The sequence below is a fragment of the Danio aesculapii genome, chromosome 10 (assembly GCF_903798145.1).
Source record: "Danio aesculapii chromosome 10, fDanAes4.1, whole genome shotgun sequence".
NCBI classification, from domain to species: Eukaryota; Metazoa; Chordata; class Actinopteri; order Cypriniformes; family Danionidae; genus Danio; species Danio aesculapii.
Genome location: NC_079444.1, coordinates 28036428 through 28063794, shown reverse-complemented (window position 1 = coordinate 28063794; position 27367 = coordinate 28036428). Strand labels below are relative to the sequence as shown.

General features: G+C 35.2%; 1 protein-coding gene across 1 annotated transcript in view; it reads left to right on the top strand.

Moving 5' to 3' along the window:
• The first annotated feature begins 1182 nt into the window (after positions 1-1182).
• The window catches only part of med13a (mediator complex subunit 13a), an 88047-nt gene continuing 61862 nt past the window's right edge, over positions 1183-27367 (top strand). Inside the window, exons 1-3 of the mRNA XM_056466127.1 lie at positions 1183-1766; positions 7523-7757; positions 27176-27344. Coding sequence (XP_056322102.1) covers positions 1701-1766; positions 7523-7757; positions 27176-27344 — 470 coding nt within the window. The 5' untranslated portion in view covers positions 1183-1700. The remainder of the gene's footprint in view (positions 1767-7522; positions 7758-27175; positions 27345-27367) is intronic.

The window sequence follows — 27367 nt, the reverse complement described above, 5'->3', positions numbered from 1 at the left end:
TTAGTTGTTTGGTTGTTAATGTATTTATTTGTTTATTATTATTTATTATTATTACTAAGTTCACTATTCCATTGGTATTGGTAAATTGATTAAATGTTATATACATGTAGTTCTCCTATTGTTATTGTTGTTGTTATTAAATTATTATTAAAGTAATAACAACAACAATAATTATAATAATTATTATTATTCTATTATTGTTGTTATTAAAATAATAATAATAATAATAATAATAATAATAATAATAATAATCATTATTATTATTATTATTATTATATTATTGTTGCTATTAAATTAATTACAAATAATAATAATAATAATCATAATTATTACATTATTATTATTCTTATTATATTATTATTCTTATTAATATTATATTATTGTTGTAATTAAATTAATAACAAATAATATTGATATTATTATCATTAATAATAATAATAATAATAATAATAATAATAATAATATAATCATAATAATAAGTAGTATATTATAATAAGTACTATTTTACACATTTTAATAATGCACATTTCAGTATAATAACAACAACAATAATAATAACTATTATTATTATTATAAACATTTTATTATTATAAAACATTATTTATTTGTTTATTATTACTACAACTACTATGTTATTATTTTGATTAAAATGTATGTTGTTTAAAATATATTAAAATAATAAACACAGTTTTAATTTACTATTAATATATTTATTAAATATGTGGTAATAATAACAACTATTTAGGAAATGTATATTATATCAAAAAGATTTCCCAGTACTGGGTTGCAACTGGAAGGGCATCCGAGGTGTAAAACATATGCTGGATAAGTTGGCAGTTCCTTCTGGTGTTGCGACCCCTGATTAATGAAGCAACAAACCTGAAGGAAAAAGAATGAATGAATTATATTAAAAAGTATTTGACTAATTGTAATAATTAGCTAAAAGGTATGTGATGTACTTGATGTGCTCTATTATCTATCAATGAGTAAATCACGCTCACATCTCGGGTGTGCTGCTACACGACCGCTAGGTGGCGCAGGGTGCGAGTCCTCCACCTGTGACGGGCTCCGCTCAGTGGCTCCTCCAGCGGCAGCGCGCGTCATTCACCGTGTTGTTACGCCCCTCATGACCGCCGAGCAGCCAATGGGCTCCGGGAGGCAGAGTTCTCCCTGTGGCCGCCATTAGAGAAAGGAATCCATGAATTCAAATGGAAACCAGCAGGAACACAGACCGAGTATACGCTTTTAAATGAAAATGAGCCATTTCATGTAGCTTCTCGTCACCCTTCGACGCTTTTACCGCGGAATGTTGTTCGTTTTTAACCCGCTTTCGGTGGAGATGGAGGTATAAGAGAGTCGTTTTTAAGCTAAAACCGTTTTTAAGCCAAGGGGGAGGGGGGAGAGTTGCCTCTTTTTGCTCTCCCTTTCCTTTTTCTATTTTAATAACACATTCCTCCTCGGTTTCTACATGTAATCTGTTTCCTCGCAGCCTCGTCGACGGTTGAGGCCGTTATTTTTTTAAATTCGAATTCGGGCTGAACGCGGGAGGCGCGAGCGATCGAATGGGGCTGTTGAATTCCATTCCCCCACCGATTGTTTAAAAATAATTCCGTTCACATTCGACTCGAATTCGGAGAAACGTTCTTTTTCTTTTTCCATGGAAAGCCCGATGATGGGATGTTCGAGCGCGCAGTGAAAGGATGAGTGCTTGTTTCGTACCGAACGGGGCCAGCTTGGAGGACTGCCATTCCAATCTATTCTATCTGGTAAGAGATTTAAAAACTAAAAGGAAAAAGCAGCCATTTTTAGCCGCCTAGCATGCTAACATCAGCCCCAGTGGAGAGAGCGAGAGAGCGAACAGGATCAGGGCCCAGTGTGTGTGATTCAAACACGCTCTGTGTTTATTTGCTTATTTGTAGGCTTTTCTAAAGAGATTACATGTTTGTAGTGTATTGCGCCAGATGGCTTAACGCGAACTGCCTGCGTGTTTTGATTTGATGTCTTTGTAAATTGCACATAACGAAGACAGAGAGAGAGTTGGCAGAATGAAAGTTGAAGTTTCCTTTTTAGCAACACTTTTTTTTGCAAGTATGAATACAGTATTTTAGGAGTTGTGTAAATCAAGCAGTTTAGGCTTCATTTCAGACTGCTCGTTCTCATGTGCGGGTGTTTACATGAATGTTTACACATGTATTGCCACTAGCGATTTTTGGGATAGAGGCATCTCAAAGTTAGTTTTATGTTCACATTCAGACATTCTCCTAAGTAATATATTTTTAGAAAAGCATCATTTGCAGATTCTTAATAGGAAAGTCATATTAGCAGCCAATGACTATTAAAGTACAACATCACAGTCAATTAAATAGTGCTAATGTTGTTTTGAAGTCGTATCTGCATGCTAATTCAGACCGAATATCCAAAGTAGCATAGGTAAACAATATAGGGCCTGTTAAATGAACGAATGTGCGAATATAAAACTAACTTTACCTCAATATTTTCGGGTCATTCCTCGAAAAGGTGTTGTTTGTATGTGTAAGCAGTAACTTTAACAATACAATACCAACACCAGGTTTAGGCATTTTTCCACACAAACGTCAAGTCATAACTTTCACGATGACAGCTTACTCCTTTATTAGCACACTTGTATTATTTGTTTATTATTAATAATGTTTTATACTTAGTGTTCGGCATATATTTATGTTTAAAGTTGTCATTAATTCAGTGACATCATCAAAGTTGTATCTCTGAATGTTACGTCAACTTTGTTCCCATGACAACTTCATTGTGTTAAAATGATGCGTTCCAAATACTTAAAACTGAAAATGAAGATTTTTTTTACTACATTTAATATTTCCTTAATATCAAATATGAAATTTTGCACACAGTAATAATATGCAATGCTTCATTTTTACATGAATTGAAGTTTGGTGCAAAATCCAGCACATATTCACCCTGAAATTTTAAAGGGTTTCCTTTCAGAAATTAAAAGTAAACTGAAACATTTCTAAGCATTTTAATATTTTAAAACATATTTTATTTCTTTGTTAATTATTACTACAACTACTATGTTGTTATTTTGATAAAAAGGAATGTTGTTTAAAATATATTTCAATAACAAACACATTTTTATATAGATTTCATAAGTATGTGCTAATATTAACAAATATTTAGGAAATGTATATTATATCGAAAAGTTTTCCCAGTAAAGGTTTTCTTTCAGAAATTAAAAGTGAACTGAAATTTAAATTCTGTTTAAAATTCTAGTTCTAATTAAATTCTCATTTAATTAAAACTGTTTTGACAGATTTATTGTGTTTGCATTGTGTGAGCCAGCCATAAACTTTTGTCTCACTCTAAATAACCAGTAATGTGTTTGTACACAAATAACATAAATCCAAATGTAGAACACACATTCCTATGCTGTATGAAACATGCATTTGAATTTGGCACAAAAATACACAAAGTGCATTATGCAACACTTAAAACAGTCCTTGAATCTTGCCTCTTTCTTTCAAGATTATAAAAGCAGTTTATAAAATGTTAGTTCTGACAGATTTGGTGTGTTTGCATTAAGTGCGTACACCATGCATAAGTAGTTTGGCTCAAAATAACCAATGCTGGGTTTGGGGTTTACCTCATGTCTGCAATAAGAGACATGGGGTTTGAAATAGACAGGGAGGGTATTCCTGGAGCCTGCAGGGTTGTTTACGGCACTTTTCTGCACCCACATGTGCCTTTACACATGTGCAGACATCTCATTGACTTCTATTGTCCTTAGATTAAGGTTATTATAATTACTATGGACCACCCTAAAACAGGCATTATTTGTTTAGCTCTATCTGACATTTTTTAAAAGTGTGTCCCTCACTAGTTGAGCAAAACAAGTACGCAGACGCACCAACAGTGTCAAGGCCTTGTGGTGAATTATATAACTTCAGCTTATCCAGTTTAATGCCTGCTCTGTTTTATTACTGCCACAGCACAATCTCTGATATTGTCTGAAGATGGATGGCTCCACCGAGAGCTTGTTTGCACACTTTGTTTGAATGTATTGCTTGATGATTTGAATATGAATAGTTGCAGTTTTCCAGAAACTCATTTGCGCTTTCAGTCTCAGATGAGTTGTGTTATTTAGTTGCAGGTGTGTCACCTTTGTTTTTTCCTTCTCACGATTTTTCATGTCAATCAGATTCTTATATTTAAGGTATGTTAAATGTTTATATAATACAAGTGTCGGTCTGTGATCACCAAGAACAGTCCATCTGCATATTTCTCTGTACATGTAAGCTCTTAAAGTGTTTGACCCCGTTTTGTTTTGCTTAGTGTAATTTTAGCACACCACTGTAAGGCTCAGCTCATGGGAAACTGTGTCTCACCTCAGCACACACATTTGCTGCCTCATAACACGCAAACATTAAAGTTATAGACTATATTATTAGCCACATTGGTAGATGGCGTAAATATGATTTTGAACTAGAACAAGAAAGTTTATTAAGCATCATCAGCTAACCACTTTTGTTTTGTGTAATGTGTGCTTATTAATTTTATGTAGTGTAGCAATAAAATTGCGCTTGCGATATGTTGCAGATAACTTGTGGCTTCCTGAGATTGACATTTCAAGTTTTTTTTTGCACCAGTGAGGTCGTCATGCTTATGAAGAAGAACTCTTTCAGTTAAATGAATTGAAAGCAGTCACAGTTTTTATCTTGAGCGCATGTGAAGCTATTTTCCTGTCATTGGACGGGTCTCCAGGGGCTATTGGTCTTCAGGCGCCCGATTGACTTTTTTGAGTGGCTGAAGCAATGTGAGACAGACACTATTGATGAGCATCTCTTGAGAGCGAGAGGCAGCAGAGAAAGCATCCGATAGTTTTGGCCTGTTGGTTGGAGTGTGTTTTCAAGGGGGATGTTGGTGTCACTTCACCTGTTGCTCAGCTGTTTGCTTCGATTCTCACGCAAAGCATCTGCTGTCATTCCTGGCAGCGCACGCAGGATTTCTTGTAAAACTCTAGCGAAAGAGAGATGTTATGACAAAGGAGGAAGTTATGTTGGAGGCCGTGACCCAACAAACCACTCAAGTTTAAGTGGAAAGTCAAAGGAGCTAGATTCCTCGAGCCAAACATGACTCCTGTCCTTAAAACACACACACACACTTTCCGATGGTGTTTTTGCATATTGTGGTCATTACTAATTTTAGATCACATTAAATTCCATTTCTTTTTGGAAAAACAAGGATTTTGTGCTGGAAATTAGAAGTGCTTCATGAGGTTGTTTACTTTCCTCCTACATTTCTGCCAATGTCTTCATTATGCCTTTTAGACCGTTTTGACATTTCCCCCCCCTCACAGCACCTAATGATTTCAGCAATGTGAAAATGTGGACATAATTGTGGAATTCAGACGTAAAAGTGCAGTTGGCAGTTGATGCGGACTTTGGCAAATTTTAGATGAATAAATCTAAACTAGCACTGTACAAACAGTCAGATCGAAGTGTAGACCAGTGTAGAAAGGCAGTTTAAATATAAAGTCTGCATGTTCTGCATTTTTGTGTGAATAAATTGCACTGTTTTTAATGTCTGCCAGCTCACTATATGAGGACATGAACGTGAACTTCATCTAGAGACTTATTCTAGGAAACACTTCACCAGCAGTTTACCCATATTGTTATGTACATGTATGTACTCAAGCATCTGACAGCCTGACAGGTTGAAGAAAGTTTAACTTGAAGACATTAGCTATGATTCCATCCCAAGATGTGAAGTAAATTTATGCGCAAATCTGAATTGTCGCATAAAAGTTGTGCGAATAAAGCAGTTTCCATTCAAGTAGTCAAAGAGAACAAAATTGTCACTTCCTGATTAACTGGTGCCAATATCAAAAGTAAAAACGGAGTCGTCTACGGTAGAAGCTGTGGCAATCTTTTCTTTATTTAATAAGCCCCAGAAGACAAATGTCGACACGCAATGAACGTGTGGTGGCATTTGAAGACGTGAGACGTGAAGCACAGACGATCTCAACAGTTCTGGAGATAATTAATATGATAACACTAATACTGAAATGGTTACGGCGTTTTAGAATGATCAAAACAACATTTTAGATGTTTTACAATGTGCTAAGCCTGCTGACTTTGACTTTTTTTTAATTCTGGAATTTGTTCGGTAAAATTGTTTTCATCGTAGTTTATGCGCATCTTTTCTCATGGAATAAAAAGTTTATCCTACTCAGCACACACGTTTTTTATGCACATTTTCAAAATTGATGTGCATCTTGGCATTTCCATCAACCATTTTTCATGCTCATATCCAAAATGCACATAAAAATAGGTGGATGGAAACGTAGCTATTGTAACAGAACTATAGGCCCGCTACAGTACTTGAAGTAATTAATAAAGCAATACTACTAATAATTGTAATATTTATTATTCATAAGGACGAGGATTGTTGTTCTTTGTTTTTTATTAAGAATAAAAAGAGTTTTGTTACGTTTTTAAATTGGTTAAATTGATTGTTTCATTTAATTGGCCATGCTTTTTGATTGCTTTAAATGTAGTATAAAAATGTAGCTCTGTTCTGATGAAATTTGAGTAAATTTCTAATTTACTACTTGCCCTCAGCTGTCAACGGTTTAAACTTCCACTGGTAGTTTTGTCCCATTTTTAGTTTCAGTAACAAGTGTTTAGCAGCTTTTGCTGCTGTATTTTTCTCAATGCAACCTCTGCAGATGGTCTCTTTGCATATTTTGCAGGTGTTTGATCTTCTCTCTTAAGTCAGATGGAAATATTTTTCCTACATCTGCAACAAGTTTCACTTTGCAACAAATGAGCATTATCATCAGTGTGACTGTGAACAATTGCCTCTTGCCATGTCTGATTCTAGCTAGGCCTGCATGAGAATGATTGACTGCTGTTAGTTTTGCCAATGGTCAGGGTTTTCAGAATATAACGGTTAATATTTGTTTTGTGTTCATGGCTTTATAAACACTACTGTCCAGTTTGTAAAAGCTGAAGCCTGCATTACCTGTCCTGCCAAGTCAATTAAGGATGTGCATAAGCATGTCAATTTATGTTTTATTTGTTAATCAGCACACTGATGATGAGGTTATTTTTTAATCCCCTTTTTTCTTTTATTAAATGCCTTTTAATTTCCTTTTTAAATCGATTCATTTGGTTGTTAAAATACTTTATTACTGTTAGGCAAATTTAGTTTGAAGTCATTTCTTTCCATCTTATGCTTCACTCATTGTTTTCTGATCTCTCCTATCTGTATCAGTCTGAGTGTGGCTGATCTTACAGCGGATCATTAAGGCAGGATTAACTCCTGGGCTGGGATCCATTAAGTATTTCATAGCTCGAGTGCTGCTGGTCTAGGGTCTGTTCCATCACATCAATGGCGTTTATCTTTGGTCTTAAAACCAGATAATAGATCAGCGCTAAGACTTTTAGATGCTGTCGAATATGTGTGTGTCTTTTCGCAGGTGGTGAGCGGCCTAACAGACAGAAGCTAATGCGATGTCTCTTTCTCACAGGCTGATTTGACAGGGATAAAATGGAAGAGGTACGTTTGGCAAGGTCCGATCTCGGCGCCCATGCTGTTCCCGGTCACCGAGGAAGACCCCATCCTCTGCAGCTTCAGTCGATGTCTGAAGTCGGATGTGCTGAGCGTGTGGAGACGGAGCCAGAGGCAGGGACGTCGGGAGCTCTGGCTCTTCTGGTGGGGCGACGATCCCAACTTCGCTGAGCTTATCCACCACGAACTGACAGGTAAGCTTCAGAGTGTCTTTTAAAATCAAGAACGCTTCCTACCAAGATGGAATATTTGAATCTCAGTTATACCCCAAGTCGATAGTTATGGTGTGTGCACATTTGATGGGATTGCACTCTTATTCCGGTTTATATTAAAAACAATTGTGAACGGTGCCTGCTGAACCCTCCCAGCAGGCATGCAACATAAGACGTTAATATTAGGCTAGATTTAGGTTGTGACAACAGGTGACCAAAATTCAATGTCTAGCCAGCGTCTAAGGACAATGTTATTTTGACGTCCAATACAGACATCAAATTATGTTGATATTTGGTTGTGTTGGAAAGTCACCAAAATCCAACGTCTGATAGATGGACTAGTGGTAATGTCCACACAACGTCAAGGTGTAACAAGATTAGATTTTGATATTTGGTTGATTTTAGGTTGGACGTTGGGCATTGATGTCGGTCTGACAGATTGTGGTACACAGTCAATATGACGTCATGTTGACGTCCTGTGCCTGCAGGGCTGGTGCAGACCATGAAGGTTGGTCTTGCAATCCTAAATGTACTCTGGTGCACTTTGAAATATAAATGTGAATCAAATATTTCTAAATTAACCAAAAACAATGTAATCTTTCAAAATTTACCAAAAAAGGACAAATTTTTCAAGCATATGGGATTTTTCTCGTAGTCACAATTTTACCCATTTCAGTTCAATACAACTGACGGAAATTCACTTTTTTTTGTTTAATCTTTTACACGTTAAACTCTTCTCTTAGGTCTCATCTGATACATTGAGCAGCACCAGTCCAGTTTTCACCAATAAATAGTCTTCAGGTAGAGCTGCACGATTCTGGCTAAAATGAGAATCGCGATTTATTTATTTTTTTATTTTTTTATTTTTTTTATTTTTATTTTTTTTATTTTTTTTTTGTTTAAAATAAAGATCACGATTTTCTCACAATTCTGTAGATGTCAAATAAAGATTAATATGAGAAACAATTATTATTGTTCTCCTCAAACATATGGTAAAACAACAACAATAATAATATTATGTGTACGTCTACTGGTTTCTATAAATAATTCTATTCTACTTATAATAATTCTGATGTTTAATTATGTTTGAGATATAGGCCTAAGCTTGCAATCTGTCATTAACAACATTATTAGTCAATTTAATTCACTGGTAAAATCAACATTATATAGGCTAGAGTAGTTATACTGACACTGTAAAACATTTATTTTCATGCACAACTGTGTGTTCGCTATGAAAGAAAAAAACATAAAATGCTTGTCGCAATCATAACTCTAAAATGCGATATGATTATTTAAAGGATGTGCACGCTGAAGTGCAGTTCATACTTCGCATACGGCTCTCAAACGATCACTCTGTGCCACAAACTGAATATTATTTACAACTTTATTACCTGTTACTCACAGGTTCTTTTCACTATTGTAGACGTGTGCATCTATAATTTAGTAGGGCGCCCGCCCGCCCTCTCTGTGGTAACAGCTCACGGTCAGCAGCTCAGGTCACGTGTGATTTCCCGGCTGCGAATACAGCGTTATATGAAGACAAAAATGACATTTTTTTAGGTGAATTATACCTTATAAATACAGTATGTGACTCTTTCAACATCATTTTGAGGTGTCCATGTCGCTGAGCAATGTATGTGAAACAATGAAAAGACTCGTGCAGCCGTCTTTGCTTCTCTCCTGAACTTAAAAATATGATTGGCAGAATCGTAGAAATGCTTGATTAAGATCGTCTAGGGGGTCGAATCGAGATCGCGATCTTTGTTCGATTAATTGTGCAGCTCTATCTTCAGGTAGCCTGAGCCTTAAAATGCTAGAATGAGGGAACTAGGAGGAAATGTAATTTTTTCTTTCCCAGACCAAACAAATCAAGAGAGAACTGAACTACAAGTGCGAACACAACCTTTAAAAAAATAAGATGTTATCATTCAAACCCAAGGTGTCTTCAGATGCCGTCTAGATAGGCAGCTCACTATGTTTGGAGACAGTCGCTGACTTTAACCATTGCTGCTTTTCTTTTGCGTTTTTCAGTTTCTTTTTTCCTTTTCGCCCACTTTAACTCTGTTTCTCTATCGACTGTGGTCTATCTGAATTTCTTCCTCCTCCTTCCTCTCTCACACCCACACACTCTTTGTGTGTGCATTTTAGTTACTTGTCATCAAAATGTGCCGTAGGCCCAAGCAAAGATCTTCAGTTATTGTTTCTGCAGTCCCAATTTAGCAGTCGGTGTCTGTTGCTTGCGGATAAACCTAAAAAGTGCGCCATTAAGTTTATGCATGCTGCAATGTTTTCAATTTTTACGAGAATGTTTGGCGTGATAAAATTAGATCAAGAGTCTTGCGCTTGTGTTTGAACCAGCTGGTCTGAAGGTGTTTGATTTATCTCTGTGGAAGTGATCACCTGTAGATTAGGGCTGCAGGAATTGCTTTTATAATTGTGTTTTCTTTTAAGATCACTTGCTTTTAACCTGGGCCATAGGTTGATTATTGTTGTTGCATTGTTAAAGCAGCAGTGGTGTGAAGGTGTCACATCTCTTCCTGTGTGTGTGTGTTAGTGCAGACCCCTAAGTTTGATAAAAGACAAAAGAATGGAATGGGAAATATTGAAGAAGTTTTGCCTCATTTTTATTTCTTAAGCTCTTTGAAGGATGGGATAATGAAGAGCATCGAAGCATGAACGAGCAGAAAGCATCATGGATGTCTGCGGAAAAGCTTTCATTTTCCACCTTTCTTTCCTTCGTTGTTTTTTTCCCTTTATGGACCATGAAGATGGACTCGCATCATCTTTATTCATGCCTTCTTTTACAGTGTGAAACAGAAGGAAAGAAAAATGGAGTTATACTGAGCCTATATACATTTATTTATTTCTTTTTTCCATTGACCCACCCTCATTACCGTTCATTGTGCTGGAGAAGGGACAGAAATGGAGCCTTATGGGCAAAAGAATGACCAATTCACCCATTCCATAATATCCCTCTCCACAAGCGATATTGCTGTATTTTTCATTCGTTTGTGGAGATGTTTGCTGTAATGGCTGCATCCCTGTTGTGCCTTATGACTCTCAGAGGAGAAGTCAGACATGTGCTTCTCTTTTCCTCTTGACACTGCTTGTTTCTTTCTTCACTTGTTGGTTTTCAGAACCAGAGTTTGACTCTTAATGAAGAACAACTATTTTATGGAATTTAAAAGTGTTTACATGGATTGTTTTTATAGTTATCAATAATGACAATTTGTTAGTTTACGCTTGTTCAGGCCATCTAAGATGTCTGTGAAGGGTTTTTCCCACAGTAAAACATTAGATTCCTTTAAAGGTATAGTTCTGAAAGAGTATAGTTCTGCTTGTTTCCAGCATTCTTCAGCTTGTTCTTGGCTTGTTTTGTGTTCAACATAAGACTAAATGGTGAGAATTTTCATGTTTGTGTGAACTATGCCTTTACGCCATTTAAAAATCCTATTGTTTAGATCTAAAATATATGTTTGGTTAGAGTTTGCTCATCTTGAACATCTTAAAAAGCCATTCAACACTGAATTATACTGCGAACCGTATTCAAGTGTTAATTTGATTGCGAATGAAAGTGCATTTCATTTTATCCGAGTGCTAATCCAGATCGTCAAACGTGGCATTAAGCTTTGTGCTTTAGCTCGTCTTGTAAGCATCTGTGGTTTACTGTTCATCTAAATCAGGATCAGATAAAGTGTCAAACAGCCTGTGTTTCAGGACTAAATGTTATGCTTGTGGTGGTTTTGAGATCAGCAGGGTCATTGCCACTTGACCTTCTCTTCTTGCGACAGACGTGTGAACCTGCTGCCTGTTCAACATCTCTCCTGACGCACGCTTCTTGATGTCTTTCTCACCAGCACACACACAGTCCTTTTTCTGCTGGCCCTCATACAAACACAGCAGTGGCCCATGGGATGTGATAAAATTTAAGCTCTTAAGACACTCACACACACGTAAATATATTCGCCTGTCCTGGACCACGGAGCACCTGATATAGATCCCTACTGGCACCCTGGCAATGGAGGTGTGAATCAGTGAACAGCAGGTCCAGTGAGACTTTAAAGGGAGAGAGTAAAAAATGGCACTAGCGCTCCTTTTGTGCACTCTACTTGAAAAAACATTTGTCTCAGAATACTTCATCTTTTGCTGTGTAGCATGATGTTTCGGAAATCATTTGCTGATTTGGTGTTTAAGAAACATTTCTTATTAATTTCTTTTGGATTGTTTAATGAATCCAAAGAATATTTATTTATTTTAAATGTGTTTTGTAACACATTTATTGTGTGTCAATTTAATTACCTTAACTATTTAAGCGCTTTGGATGTTTTAAAAAAATTATCTTATATTAAACTGAAAAATCATATCTACAGGGTGTCCGCGGGGTCTTAAAATGTCTTAATCTTAAAAGATAAATTTTAGCCCTTAAAGTGTTAAATCTATTAAAGTGTTGTAGGTCTTAAATCTTTTTTAACAGGTCTTAATTTTCTTTTGTTCATGTATAGCTACCCAATCTGGCCATGACATACAACCACCAACAATCCATCTCAATAAAACTTAACTTTTTATTTAAAAAGAGTATTCACTTACTTTCCTTACAGTAACATTTGCTTAAGTTCTGCATTTATTTACTGCTGAGAATACTGACCTGACCTATAATTTTTATTATCAAATTACTATTATTGTAGACTGAAGTAATTGACAGCTATGTTTTGTTCTGTTTTTGGGAAGGATTATAGGGTTTGTGAATGGATGTATTTGAAAATTTATTTAAAAAAAAAAAAGAAATTCAAACTAAATTATTGTTATTATTAAATGCATTAAATGTTTGTAGTTATTTTGAAAGGGCAAGTGAAAATCTTTTCTTACTATGATTTTCAAAACAACTCCTTAGCATTTAGCCCTGTTTAAGTCTAAAATTTCATTGATAATGGTCTTAAATTTAGCTTTGTGAAACCTGCAGAAACCCTGTATCTAATTTATTTAATGTAAAAGTGAATTATTTTTATAAAAGATTTTTTTGGATCGTCTCTTTTTGAATCATAAAGTAGTTGTTATTAAGTAATGTTTTTTCTATATTGATCTTGCCATGAAATAACCATAAGTTGCTGATGTGGCAGTAAATAAACGTAGCTATTTTTAAACCTGTTCAAGTAAAGATATTTTCTTTAAACATAATTGTTATTAACATTTTAATGCAACGATTAATTTTTTTAAGATGATTATGTAGTCTGGCCTGAATGAGAGCGTTAGCGTTTACTTTACTTATACAATTGTGTCACACACATATTTTTAACCTCATCTGAATGTGGTTTCAATGCTTACCATTTGGAACCTATATTTAGCGTGGTCCACTTGTGATTGCATGCTAATACCATGTGTAAACCGAGTGGCTTTGTCTGAGGTGGTTTGAGCTCAAATGTTGGTTTATCTTGCATAGTTTACCCCCTCATCAGATCTACAGCTTGTTAAAGTTTTAAAATTTTGCTGCAAGTGCCATTCCTGTCTGCTAACTAATCGCTCCTGTCCCAAGGGAAGCGCAAGTGAAGGAAGAACTTGACAGATCTTCTGAAGCCTCGTATTTAATCACCAAGCGTGTGGAGGAAAACATGGAGTGCCGTTTCGGAGATGTAATGAGACAGGAGGCCATTTAGCTGATGTTTGAGAGGCAACTTTTTCCCGACTCTGAAAGCAACGCGGGAGTGAACCAATCCCAGCGCTCTGCTTGCTATGTGATGGAATGATCTGGAATAACCGAGCTGAGCATCTCTTCGGTAGACCATGGGCCTCTATTTTTATGTAAATGTCCGATCGCCTCCCCTCCCCCTTCCCTCACTATGTTCCTGTCGGTGGCGCTTGCTGATGTCGGTTCTATCCAGGGGCATCCACAGAACGAGACATGAATAAGGTCTTTTTCCCTCCTCCTTTCTGTCTCTTTCGCTCCCTCCCTTCTGCTTTTCCGCTCTCTCTCCCTTTATGCCTCCCTCCTTCTCTCTTTCCCCCCCTTCCTCTCTCTGATCTTTTTTGCATAGAAATTAAGGAGCTGTAGTCTGTCTGTAAGGGTAATTGCTGTAGGGCTCATTTCTTCCTCATTTTTCCTCCTCTGACACTCGTCTGCTACACTTGCTCGCTCCCTCCCCCGTCTGCCAGTCTCCCTGTGGTGCAAGTTGTGCTGGCAGCTTCTCTCTCTCTTTTCTTCCCGCTCTCTCCCCTGTTCTCTCTCTCTCTCTCCTCTGGGTTTTTTTTTCACGAGGGCTACCTGTTTACCGCATAGCTCAAAGACAGCTGCTGGTGATACCCATTATGCTGAAGGCTGACTGGCTTTCAGGCTACAAAATTAAGGCTCACCATATTTTTTTTCTTTTTAAAATGGCATGTTTAAAAATATGATTTGAAGAACAAGGGAAGCACAGTCTTCACTAATGGAGTGTATTGCAATCCATGTATTGCTGTTTAATACAAGAAAATATGCAAGTATGCAGAAATTTGATAATTGTTTAATGTGTGTTTTCTGAGGTGCTAGTATAATTTAAGCAGTTATTTTATTGTTATAATTGTAATAAATTATAAATAATGTTTATGATAGTAATGCACATAATAAAAATGCTTAAATTTAGCAACGGTGTAATAACTGCTTTTCTATGATACAAGTCACATCTTTTAATCATCTAAAATGTGCTGTGACTTTCACTTTAAAATATAATGCAAGGAAGCAAAAGATGCAGTTCACATAATTCAAGCAAAACAAAAAGTTGCACATTTGAATTCGTATTAAGTGAGTATTTAAATTATATTTATTTATTTATTTATTTATTTCTTTTCCACTAGTTTTTTTCTTTAATTTGGCATTTATAGTAAATTTTAGTAAATGACACTAAGATTAGTTTCTTTTTTTTTAGCCTTTAAATTTGAAGGGTTTGCTCAAATACATGTTTGTAAAGTTCTATTATGTATAGCCCTAATATATGACCCTGATCTAAGGAAAAAGGACCCCGTCCATTTAAACAAAAACTACTTACAGAAGTAAGGAGGAGTGGACATAATGTTTATAAATAGACTTATAAATAGATGTTTATAAATAGACTTAAGGTTTTATAACAGAAACACATTAGGTTGAATAGGAGTTATACTCAATCTATCAAATACTGTATGTGTTTTAGAATACTCATGTGATTTTCTCTGTAATATACTTTTAACAAGGTTAAACTTCTCATTAAAAAACGCGAAACATTCATGTTGAAAAGAAAGTGTCTACAACTACAGTTGTCTGGTTTTGACACAAAAATTTGGGGCCAAGAAATAATTACATTTTGATTTTTATGGCAAGCAAAAAAATGTATTCCATTGGTCCAACTGGGCCAATATCAAAAATCCTTAGTGTATAGCCATGTATAATCTTACATTTATTTATAATGATCTTAAAAGTGTATTAAAAAGTCTTAAATTTGACTTGATGAAACCTGCAGAAACCCTGACAATGTTTTCTCCAGGATTTTTTCCAGCTGTGGCTGTGTAATAGCCTACGAGCATGCGCCAATTTCCTCTGCTCGTGCACACAACTTCTTGCATGCCCCCTCAAATATAAGCCGCTTTAAGAGCGCAGATCTTCTTGTGCGCTCTCAAGTAAATGCTGCTGAAGTGCGATTTAGTGCGTTTATGTAACAAGTATGTCTCCAGCATTTATTAGATTTGCTAAGAATATTTATGAATTTCACCAATAGACCTACAGAGCGCCATTAATGCGTCCTGTAGTAAAGTGAAACGGCTATACGTCATGTTTGCTGGCCTCACGCACCTGTCAGTCAGTCATCATGTAACCTTACAGAAAAATTTGCAATGTTATAATTCACTTACCTTTTAATACGTTTTGGTGTAAATATTAAATATTTTGAATGAGAAGCTGTAATGTAGCCGTGGCGGGATGAGTTTTGGCGTGGCGCCCCGCCATGGAAGAATGAATGCAGTGGAAACCATGGCTGACTAATGCTATTTGTTTTTCTCTCATTACTATTTTGACCCAATATGACTTATGTGATGTGACTTATTGCATCTGGAAAATACAGTTTTATTTTGTTTTTTTATTTGTTTATTACAGCAAAATTTATTGTTAACAGTCAAAATTGCTGAGAATTCTTTGGTCACTTTGCTATGTGGGGCCTCTATAAAACTAACTTTCATGTGGTACAGAAATTACACACTCCACCTTTGTGTGCAAGTGCTAGTTTGAGCAGTAAGCCAAGAACACTGAGAATCCATCAGGCGCGGTAATTACAGATTGGCCTCTGAGACTCTTCCACTAACAAAATGTCTCAAGTTGTGATGAACATAGTTATAGTATTTGTCCGGATGTCATGTAGCCTGTGACTCTTAGGCACACTGGCAGTGTGCTAGCGGCTTGACTGCAACTGTTTGTCAGACACATGAGCCGTGCATTTAAGAGCAGGAATCTTCTATTGGCAAGCTGTGTGTAGCTTGAACCCTCGGGCCACAGAGCTGAGCCGCTCAGAGAAAAGGTTCTTTGAAAACATGTTGGATCCCATCAACACAGAGAGAACTGAGTGCGCTGGAGGAGATGATGTTTGTTGTTGCCTTTCTGTGACATCACTGCTTGTCTAAGACTGTAGAGGCGCTTGTGAGTGATATCATCCCAGGAAAACCATTTGTAAATCCTCTGCTTGCTTCGGCCTCCGACCCCACGGCTGGAGAGCTATGCCTCCAACAGGAAATGATGTCAGACACAAAAGGAAATAATACAAGTTCCTTTGCTTTAGAAGGTGCGTTGTTGTCGTTCTTAATTTCCCCCAACCTTCCGCCGTTTCCTCAATGCCTCCCAAGTTTTAAACAGACTTCAGATACCATAACAGTCAAGCGCCCTGATCAGACAATCACACATTGTGCCAGATGCCTACCAGAAAACAGCATGGGTCTTGTACAAACAGATTCTGTTTAGTGTTAAAAAGACATTTCTAGGTCACCTGAAATTGGTGTTATTTCATTTGTTTTATTGCAGGAGAAAGATTTGGGTTGATTTACACTGCTGGTGGTTTGTTGCGCGGCACAACGCGCAAAGCTGCTCTTTGTTCTCACTGTGTGTGTGAGGTCTGATTTGTATTTTTTCCCCCTGTTAATCTTGTTGTGCTGTTTGACAGGTTAAGGGCTTTGTTGCAAGACTGCGTGTTATTTCTGTAATGCATGGCTTTGCTTGTTTCTGTTGAAAATGTGCAATTGCAGTTGTCAATAACAATCTATTTTACATGCTCACCGGTAATGCTTGCAAACATCAGTTTACATTGTGCTTGAAAGTGGCTTGAGTTTGGCTTAATGGTCAAGCAGACATGTGGAATAGATCAATGATTGTCAGTTCCTTTTAGCTTGAAGGAACCTGGTTTAAACCTGTTCATGGTGGGGTTTGACAGCATTTATTGGAATCTTTTTGTTGTTATAATTATTTTGATCAAGCAGTAAAAACTTCAGACATTAACACTTTATTGGGCGAATAGCCATATTAACCATAAAACCATTGCCATTCAGTTCAAAAAAGTTCAAAAGTCTTGTAATAAACCCCAGTAACACTCCAGGGTTTTTCCAAAAAGTATTTCAATTAATACACCATGAAGGGTTAAGCAAGTTTAAACATTCCAAACAAATCTAAAAGGGGTAGTAGTGACCCAAAAGTAAATAAATGAATCATAATTTATAGCAGAAACTAGTCACTGGTCATTCATAACATGCAAGTCAACAGATATGGGAACTTGAAAAGAAAAACAGACAAACCAAAATGAGTACAATCACTGCTGATGATCCTTTGATGTCTTATGAAGTGAAACAATAAGGTTATATTTTTTAAGACTGTAAAGCGTCATCTGGAGACATGTTTTTAAAATTTATTTATTTTTATTTAATTTTGACTTTATATGACTTTTGAATTCTCAAAGTGTCAGCAGCCAGTGTCTTGCATTTTATAAGTCACCAAAAATCATGGATTCAGCTAAAACTCTTATTTAATATTTCATATTATAATTGTATTCATATTTAATATTAATATCAGTTCTTCCAGGCCGCCAAGGTTTATTAACAAGTATATTTAGTGACACTTTTTTTTACTATTATTATTATCATCCTTTTACGTTTTATTTATTTATTTATTTTTTTGCATCTGCTAAATATACAGTAAACAAACATCCGCCAGCGATTAAGTATTGGAAAATCTCTTTTAACAGTTTCACACTCGCCTGTGTGTGCGACAACAATCCCACAGACAGTCTCAAATGCTCTGCAGACCCACAGAGACTCGCACCTTTTTGCATCTGGCCATGGTTTCTAAATCTACTAAAATGTCCAAGATTTTTGTTTTGCTTTCGTTTTCTGAGCTTAATTTTATGCGGATAGTCGCGAAACCGAGAGAGACATTAAATAATTATTTCTTTAGTCTAAACAACTCAGAAAAACTTTACTGAATACTCAGAGAGGATGAAATTACACCTTAATTGGGTGCAGAATATTTGTACATTATTAGAAATGGGTAATAAACTAATTTGTCTTACTAAAATAATTTACACGTTTTAATCTTTTACAGTCCTCAACATGTATAAGTATCACCCCTCACAAATCCATCTTTTAAATTCATATTTTTAATAGGAAGCTTTACAATATTATATTTGTGCATATACATTAGATTAGTCAGTACCGAAGCCAAATCTGGAGCTTATCTACCAAAATAATTTATGAGAACAGTCCAAAAACTAGTAAACCCAAATTTATATGTTATAGAAAAATATTAAATGCAAATTTTAAAAAGAGGAAAAATCAAGAGAAGCAAAAAATGTAAAAATTTAGTTGAAATTTTGTAGGTTGTAATTGTTTTTTGTTTTTATGATAATTTTTCTTGAACTTAATTGTATTATCTTTCAATTTCTAAATATGTTTGGTGACTAAAATATTATTTTAATAAATATATCTGTTTAATCAATCTGTTTTGTTTAAATGCCCCAAAATACATAGCCTATATTCACTAAGAAATGGCTAAAAATATTCATTTTCAAAATGGGATGTACTCTGTTATGCTGAGCACTGTAATTAGTATTTTTTTTAAATATAGGTTTTCTTTTTTTCTGTCATTTATTTCTCATTTGCTGTATATTTTATTAATTTGATGGTGCCAATATATTACATAATGTTTTGACAGTATTGTACAAAATGTCATGCCAATAAAGCAGCCTGAACTTGAATGAGAGATAGAGAGAAGCTGATTTTACCTGTCAGTGAGCACATGGCTCCTGAAAAGCATAAAAAAGAAATAGTGGATTTATTTATTATTTTATTAAATTTTATAAATTTTAACCCATTAAAAGGAGAAAATAATAAAAACAGTTAAAAATCTAATTATGTTTTGTTTGTCGCATATAGTTAACTATTTATGTGCTGTGGGTTTCATCCAGTCTACACCGCAAGTAGATTTCAACCTGTGGGAAGCACTGCATATTCTACTGCTAAAAAGGCATTAAATTAACAGCGAATAGTTTTTTGAGTGGGTTAACTGTCCTGATAAGTTTTTTTTATGTTTCTGATGGTGTTTTTTTTTTAATTATTATCATTACTTTGAAAAAAAATGGTGTTAAGTTTCACAATTATACAAATATGAACTGGTCGAAATGCCATCATTAAATCTCAGTAGCGATTATAGCCAATAGCCTTTATTTCCCCCCAGGAGTCTGCTTGAGAAATGGCCTGATTTTCAGCAGGCACTGTTTGTGTTGTGTCTGTGCTGCTGTAACTGTGGTGTGGTCAGACTTGTTCACCCTGTCCTGATGATGCATTGGCTTTTGCACTTAATTCCCCAAGCCAGAGACGAGGGTGGGGGGAGCCCTGCTTTCTCTTTCCTCCATCTTTCTGCTTCCCTTTCCTTACCGTTTCCTCTCTTCTTCGCTGTGCTCTCCTGTCATCTTTGGAAATAGTCATTAATTAGTAATTGAAGCTCTCTAGTCCTTGTAAGGCTCTGCACTCGAATTCAGAACAAACGAGAGCGAGAGAAAGAAAGAAAGGAAAGCCAAGGGCACAAGCAGAGGAGAAAGGGATGGAGGTGCATATAGAAGAGAGAGAGAAGACAGATTACAGCAGAGGATGAAGATGAGGTGCAGAGAAATAAAGAAAGATGGAGATGGAAAGGTAGAGACAACAGAGAAAATTAGCAGGAAAAGAAAGAAAAGAGGCTCCTGTAGCGTACGGCTCTGGCTCTTCCCTGGTCTGGCTCAATCCCCCGGGGCCAATGGTTGAGGAGACATTAATCTCTCTGTTTAATGACCCTACAGCTGATCTAATGACTCCTGCATAGGAACCTGTGGCTGTAGGGAGCAGCTCTACACTAAGGGGCAGGGCTCACTGTCCTACTATTATGAGCCCATGTGTCTGAGGGATGATAATATGGAGCTCGCTGCTGGTGGGTTGAATAATACAGAGAACTGCTGACAAGACCAGCATGCACTCAGAAATTACTTTTGTTGCTTGTTCAAACTATTTTTTTAAAATGAGTTGAAATGACAAAATTCTTAAGTTTTTTTTTTTAGACAATTTTAATTGTTTTATGTTCAATCCACTTAAATTTGTAAAAACAGTTAAGTTAATTTAATCGAGTTTTGTTGGAACAACATGATGGAATTGTGTGGAACCCAGAATTTTTTTAAGTGTGTTCTTGTCCTCTGGTTGTGGGTAGGTTTGGGTAAAAGCTTTGTATTTCCTCCAGTATAATCTGTGGTTTATTTGTTGGTTTATGTATTGTTGCGTTACATTTTAAGTTATTGTGATTTACTCTAAAATACGTACTTATTCAGAGTTATTAATAAATAATAATAATAATAATAATTCTAATGTTTTCTTAAAGAAATATTACATACTACATGAATTATTTGTTTTAAACACTCGGTTGTGATATTTGTTTATTGTGTCTGTGAACATATGCATCTAGTAATTACTAGTATAATAGTAATTACTATTATAATCTATTTATAATTAAATTATTAAATACTACTATTAGTAACATTATTGATAAAACAATCATAATATAAATAATGTAAGATAATAAATTATAATATAATATATTAATAATTCAGTATGGGTGTTTCCCAGTGATTGGGTTGCAGCTGAAAGGGCATCTGCTGTGTAAAACATATGCTGGATAAGTTTGCGGTTAATTCCGCTGTGGCGACCCCAGATTAATAAAGGGATTGAACTGAACAGGAAATGAATGAATGATGAATAATTCATTTTAATATAATGATGATAATAATAATGTTAATAAAAAATAACAGTTAATTAGTATAATTATTAATAGTATAGTCATTATTGTTTAAATGATTTAATTATTATACAATTAAGATATTTCTTTACAAAAATCTTTTCTCCTTGGACATAAGCTAGTCTAGAGCATAGTCTGCTGTAATTTTGTATTTACAATTTTTTCATATATTTTTTCATATTATACTTTACAGTAATTATTTATTAAGTTTATTGATGATGATAATATATTATTATTTCAAAATTAATCTATATTTATTATTTAACACTTTCAAGTCATAAGTTTAGTATGTTAAGACTTGATTGCTCTGGGACAGACTGTGGGAACCTTGTGGTTTTTGTCATGAATGCTCCGATCAGGATTTTTGTAGCCGATACCAAGTCAAGATTCCTTTTCATGGTGATCAGCAGATAAAATACAGATTCTGATGCTTTAAACTTTTTTTTACATAAAGCACATTTTCCCTCTAAGTATGATATTTAAGTGGAGATCTCTCCTTATCTAGGAGAATAAATTAAGGATGCTGCATATAATCATATATCATGATCAAAAAAATGTCATGATCAAAAGCAGCTTTACAGAAGATAATAGATAGCACAGATAAAAAAGGTAAGAAAAATGACTAACTATGCAATTTGGAAACATTGTAAATAATGAAAGAAGAATTTAACATGTATATCTCAATCAAAAAAAAAATTGGAGTGCATATTTGATGCATAAGAAGTTAAAATGTTCACCTATCAATCCATTACTTCTTTACTAAAAGGAAATAGGCCTATAAACCACTGTTTATTGCAGTAAGTGAACTTGCAATATTGTCAAAAACACAGAACTTACAAATACATGCAAGATTATTCAAATATTTAGCTCACCTCCAACTAAAACAAACACTTGCGATCGGTTCATGAGATCGGCCAGATCAGCGAGTACCGATTGAGTCATTTAATGTAATTATCGGCCGATGCCAATCTCCGGCGGATCGATCAGAGCATCCCTAGTTTTTGTTTTACCTCTTAAGTCAGTTTTAAAGAACTGTCACTGTTCAGGTAAATAACACTCTAGTCACAGCTTTAATCCCACACATGTAGTGATTTAAGTTATGATATCACCTCTTAAGGCAAATTCTGTTCAAACATGCATTTATTTAAATCCAAATGCTTTCTGAGGCAGTATCATTTATGCATTTAGTTACTATGAATTGCTCCTTTAAAATTGTTTTGGTCCCCAGGCTTGTTTCTATTAAAGTGCAGATTGTGTATCATGTAGTCTTTCGAGCACATGGTCTCTTTGTGTCGTGCGCTCTGTGGGCAGTGGTTAAACCATGAGAGACAAGGTCATAGTGAACGCTTGATAGAAACCAGGTGCCTCCTCCCCACTGTAGAAATAGTGAACATGATGGTTTGGTTTAGAGGAGGAATAAAATGTCGTTGAGACACAGCAGCAGATTTTACGGCAGCTGTTTATATAAAAAAGTGAGACAGATGATTTGCCGTTATCTGAAGCGGAAGTGACAGTGATGCCTTTATCGGATCTCCATTATTTTGATGCCATCCTGAAAAAAAACAACAACAGGCTCTCGATTTGAGAAAACATGCAACTTATTACTTCATATTAAAATATTATACAGTGTTTTTGCAGTTTGAATCATTTCTTTTTAATTCCTGCTGTCAAAATACATCCTGGAAGTAAGTTATCTTTTGCGTATTTAATTAAGTTAAGAAATGATCACCTTTAAATGGTAGACATGAAAAGATGTTGCATGAATGGGAGAATTTCATGGGGTCTTAGGTTAATGTTTCTTACCATGAATGATTGTGTCAAGAGTGTGTGTCTGTGTACAGGTGAAAAGTAGCTGGCCCTGTACTAAGGGTATTAAAAGATGCATGAGACAGCCAAAACCACCTCATTTTCTCCCTCTCTCTCTCCCTCTCTCTCTGCTTTGACAAAAGACAAGGTGTTTCATTGTTGCCAAGCTGTTAGTCAAATCAATGACATCCTTTAAAAGTGAATTGTACTACTTGCTGCCTTTTCAGAAGACATCAACGAATTATAGATTTGCCTTCTGGCCTGATTCCAGTTCTTCAGCTGCGTTCAGTCTGCGCTTATTTCACTGCACGCAGACACACTGTGACTGAGTGACCTTATGATTTGGCCCACAATGAATCTTCTGTGCTGATTGTGTGGGAATGTGCTGGAATACAATAAGAAGATCTGAGTGTACTGTACTCTTACTGATGATTGCTGACAGATAGGTCAACGTATTGACTAATTACATTATCTTTAGTTTACACTTTTAAAACATTTCAAATGGAATTGTTTGAAATAAAATCATCTGGTGCATTCCCTTTTTTTAAACAGTATTTTTGTTTTATTGATAATATATGGAAAAATATGGCACTTGCATATATATACTTGAAATATGATACTGATTGTAAGTTTGTCGTGACGTATGGAATACGGGTCCAAGCTGCTACTCATTTGAATTGAGAAAATATTTGTTTATGACCACTTTTTAGTCATATTACAATAAAATCATGATGTACACTATCATGGTGTCTCTTGCTGCATCACAGACGTCAATATTTTAACAATTTATAAATAATTCATCACTTTCTTGGCATCAAATATTAGGCATGGTTATATATATTGTGATCGTGATTTTCGAACGCATTACAGTGCTTTGTAAACATTTATTATTACCATTTGTTGATTCTCCCCATGCAGTTTGATAGGGCGCTTGGACCCAGTGTTCTGTCGATTTGTCCTACCTTGTCAGATTGTCCTACCTCCCATTCAAAAAGTAGGTAGCATATTTTGATGACGCAATTTGCTACCCATCAGATTTTGCTATCTGTGTAAATGTGTGATATGAAGCTGTAATTTTGCCCTAACCTACCTAATCCCTAACCCCAACTAGGCGTGAGCCGATAACTGTTTTCAAGCTATACCGCGGTCTGGAAAAGTCAAGGTTTTAAAATCGCCAAAATTTTCTTTAATACCGCTCCTAAGGTATGTGTAAAGTTAATTATTTTCCTTTTTTTTTTTTTTTTTTTTTTGGACAACAGTATCTCCAGTAGAATAAATATCCAAAGATGCCATTTTAAAATATAGAAATCTGTGTTTTTGAAACTAATGAAGACCGCAGAAGTCAATGATTCATTTGAATTATTTAGCCAGACATGTTTACTGCTCCGAAATATAATAAATCTTTCAAAAAATAAAATACATTGTTTTCGAAGGCGAAAAAATTTATTTTTTACCCAGACAAAGAATATATTTTAGAGGAGTAATCACAATACTGTGGTACTGTGAAACCGTGATATTTTTATCCAAGGTTATCATACCGTCAGAATCTTATACCGGCCCATGCCTAACCCCAACCTCAGAACAATTCAAATAGTGTTGGTAGCATAATCAGATGGGTAGGATAAAATGTCAGGACACCGGTAGCAGCTTTCCAGAATGTCACACTTAACAAGCGGATCAATTTAAATTGTTTCTGATATATATATATATATATATATATATATATATATATATATATATATATATATATATATATATATATATATATATATATATATATATATATATATATATATATATATATATATATATATATATATATATATATATATATATATATATATATATATATATATTATTATTATTTTTTTTTTTTTTACTTAAAAAAACAATTAGAGTGTTATTTTTTATTAATGAAAGGGTTCCATTAATTGGAATCAAGAAACAAATAAAATGTAACATGTTATTTATTTTCACACACACAAAAATACATTTTAAGAACCTTAGGAAATAATAAACATAAAAAAAAGTCATTCCTGTTCTACCTTCTATTTGTGTGAATGAAGTCCCACATTCCAAATGTGCGAAAACATTCACATTGCTGTTACCATATAGCTTCCATATAACTGCTTTATTTTTGCTATAATTTTGGTGTGTGTGTGTTTAGATGTTCATCAGAACTCTACTCTTGACTCCACTTCTCGCATGGGTTGTGTTTGCAAATGTTTTGAGTTACTAATGCTCAGATCTTTCAAAATTCTTTTTTTTTTTTTTTTTTTTTTTTTACCCCTAAATGAAACCCCTAAATAAACCCCTTAGAATTTACCCCTAAATAAAAGAAAAAAGAACATCTCTGTAAGTATATCAGAGCCTTTAGGAATTAGAAAATTCTGATTTTGTGTCTTGCAAATAATCAACTGTAAGGTGTTGTCACTTAAACTAAACGGGTGTCTGATTTAGGACACTGTAGCGAATATGAAGTCTCAGACGTCTGCGGTGTCGGGGAATCCTATCTGAGCTGTTTGTTACTGTTTTATCAAGTGGATTTGCTGTGTTTCTATCTGCAGACATGCGGGCGGATGGGCAAGTGTGGGTGGGTGGTGTAATGCGTGCAGCCCCTGGGTGCTCATGGGAGCTGTGCAGCACAGAGACATGTTTGAAAGGAGCTTAAGCGCTGCCAGGTTTAAGCAGTGACTCCTAATGAGATTACTGAAGCATGGAGGCCACAGCCGAACGTGATCCAGAAACAAACCAGGGCTCGGATTTACAGCCCTGTTGGACACCGTACCTGTAAGACTAGTCAGTGCAAGGCAAGATGGCGTTTGCTAGAATCAGTGCATCAGATTAATTAAGGCGCAAGTCTAGTACAAGTAGAATTCATGTTGCTGTAAATTTAACTAGAGCTTACAAATAAAAAAAACTGCAGGAGTGTGGCTCTCTTAAATTCAGTTAATTGCCCAGGCTTTTAATTGATTTAAATTCAGCGGGAGCTCTAGATTGCTTTCTGTTTGAGATGTCAGGTGCTGTAGTGTTTGAAATCAAATCTGAAGTGTAAGTGCCTGGCAATTGGTTTGTTATTTAGATTACCTAAAAATGGAAATTCACACTCATCAACACTTGCAGTCAAAGCTTTTTTTTTTTTTACAGTCAAATTTTCTTTCTTCTGTTAAAAACAAAGAAGGTTTGAAACCTGTAACCTGTTGACACCAAGAGTAGGAAGTGACTGCTGGTTTCCAACTTTCTTCAAAGAATTTTTTTAATGTGGGTGTGTGTGTGTGTGTTCATAAATGTACTGCTCGAGCTTATATATTCAGAAAAGAAAGCCTGGGAAAGTAATCATTGTCATGTCATGTAAAGGTTTATTTTCATATGTACAGGTGCAGTGTACTAATATTAAATTAAATTATTACTTGGGAGGTTTCTGAAGAGTTGAATTAAATATTATAATTGAATATTTGTCATTGTTCTAGCATTATTAATGGATCTCGTTTTTCTTCTGACCAGCACAAAGCATACAGTATTTTACAGAAAACAAGTCATGCACAAAACATTTCCCACACCCTGATGTTTGTTTCACTTTAAATACATTTTTTATATTTGTTGTAAATGTCATCTTTTCTGTTTATGGTTCATTTTATTGCCCATTCTGAATACTGTTCAATTTAAAGGGCATATTTTACCCAAAAGAAACTGCCATTATTTAATTAGATTCATCTTGATTTCTAAAGCGCTTTTACAAACTTATATTGTGTCAAAGCAGCTTAACATAGAACTTTTAGTAAATTGAAACTGAGTCAACTTGATGTTGAAGTTAAGTTCATTTCAGTTTAGTGTGGTTTAATTTTCACTGCTGAAAGTCCAAACACAGAGCAAATCCATTGATGCGCAGCTCCACAAGTCCCAAAAGTCCCAAAACCAAGCAATCCAGCTGCGCTCATTTTTGTTCAAAACTTGTTTGAGATTCTTTCCTCTGAATACAAAATATTTGTTTATTTTATTTTTTAAAAGTTCTGGTATCTGGCACAAATTGACTTGCTTTGTATGTTTGTTATGCAAATGAAGTGTTCCTGCAACCAGCATTTTTCAAAATATCTTCATTTTTTTCTTCTTGACATCATCTTGTCAACATAAGAAAGTCATACAGGTTAAAACCACAGGGGGGAGAATAAACAAATTAATTAGACTTTTTTTGGTAAACTAACCCTTTTAAGGACTTGTGTGGCTTTTAGTTTTATGTCATATCAGTTGTTTATAGACAGCAGCAGGTTTGTGACCGGGTCTCTGTTTTTTTTTTTCCACTCTACAGCAGAGGATGACGGCGTGTGGGAGAGCGGTCTGTCCTACGAATGTCGAACTCTTCTCTTTAAGGCCATTCACAATCTGCTGGAGAGATGTCTGATGAACCGCAGTTTCGTTCGCATCGGAAAATGGTTCGTCAAACCCTATGAAAAGGATGAGAAGCCTATAAACAAGAGGTAAGAAAATGACTATTCCAGTT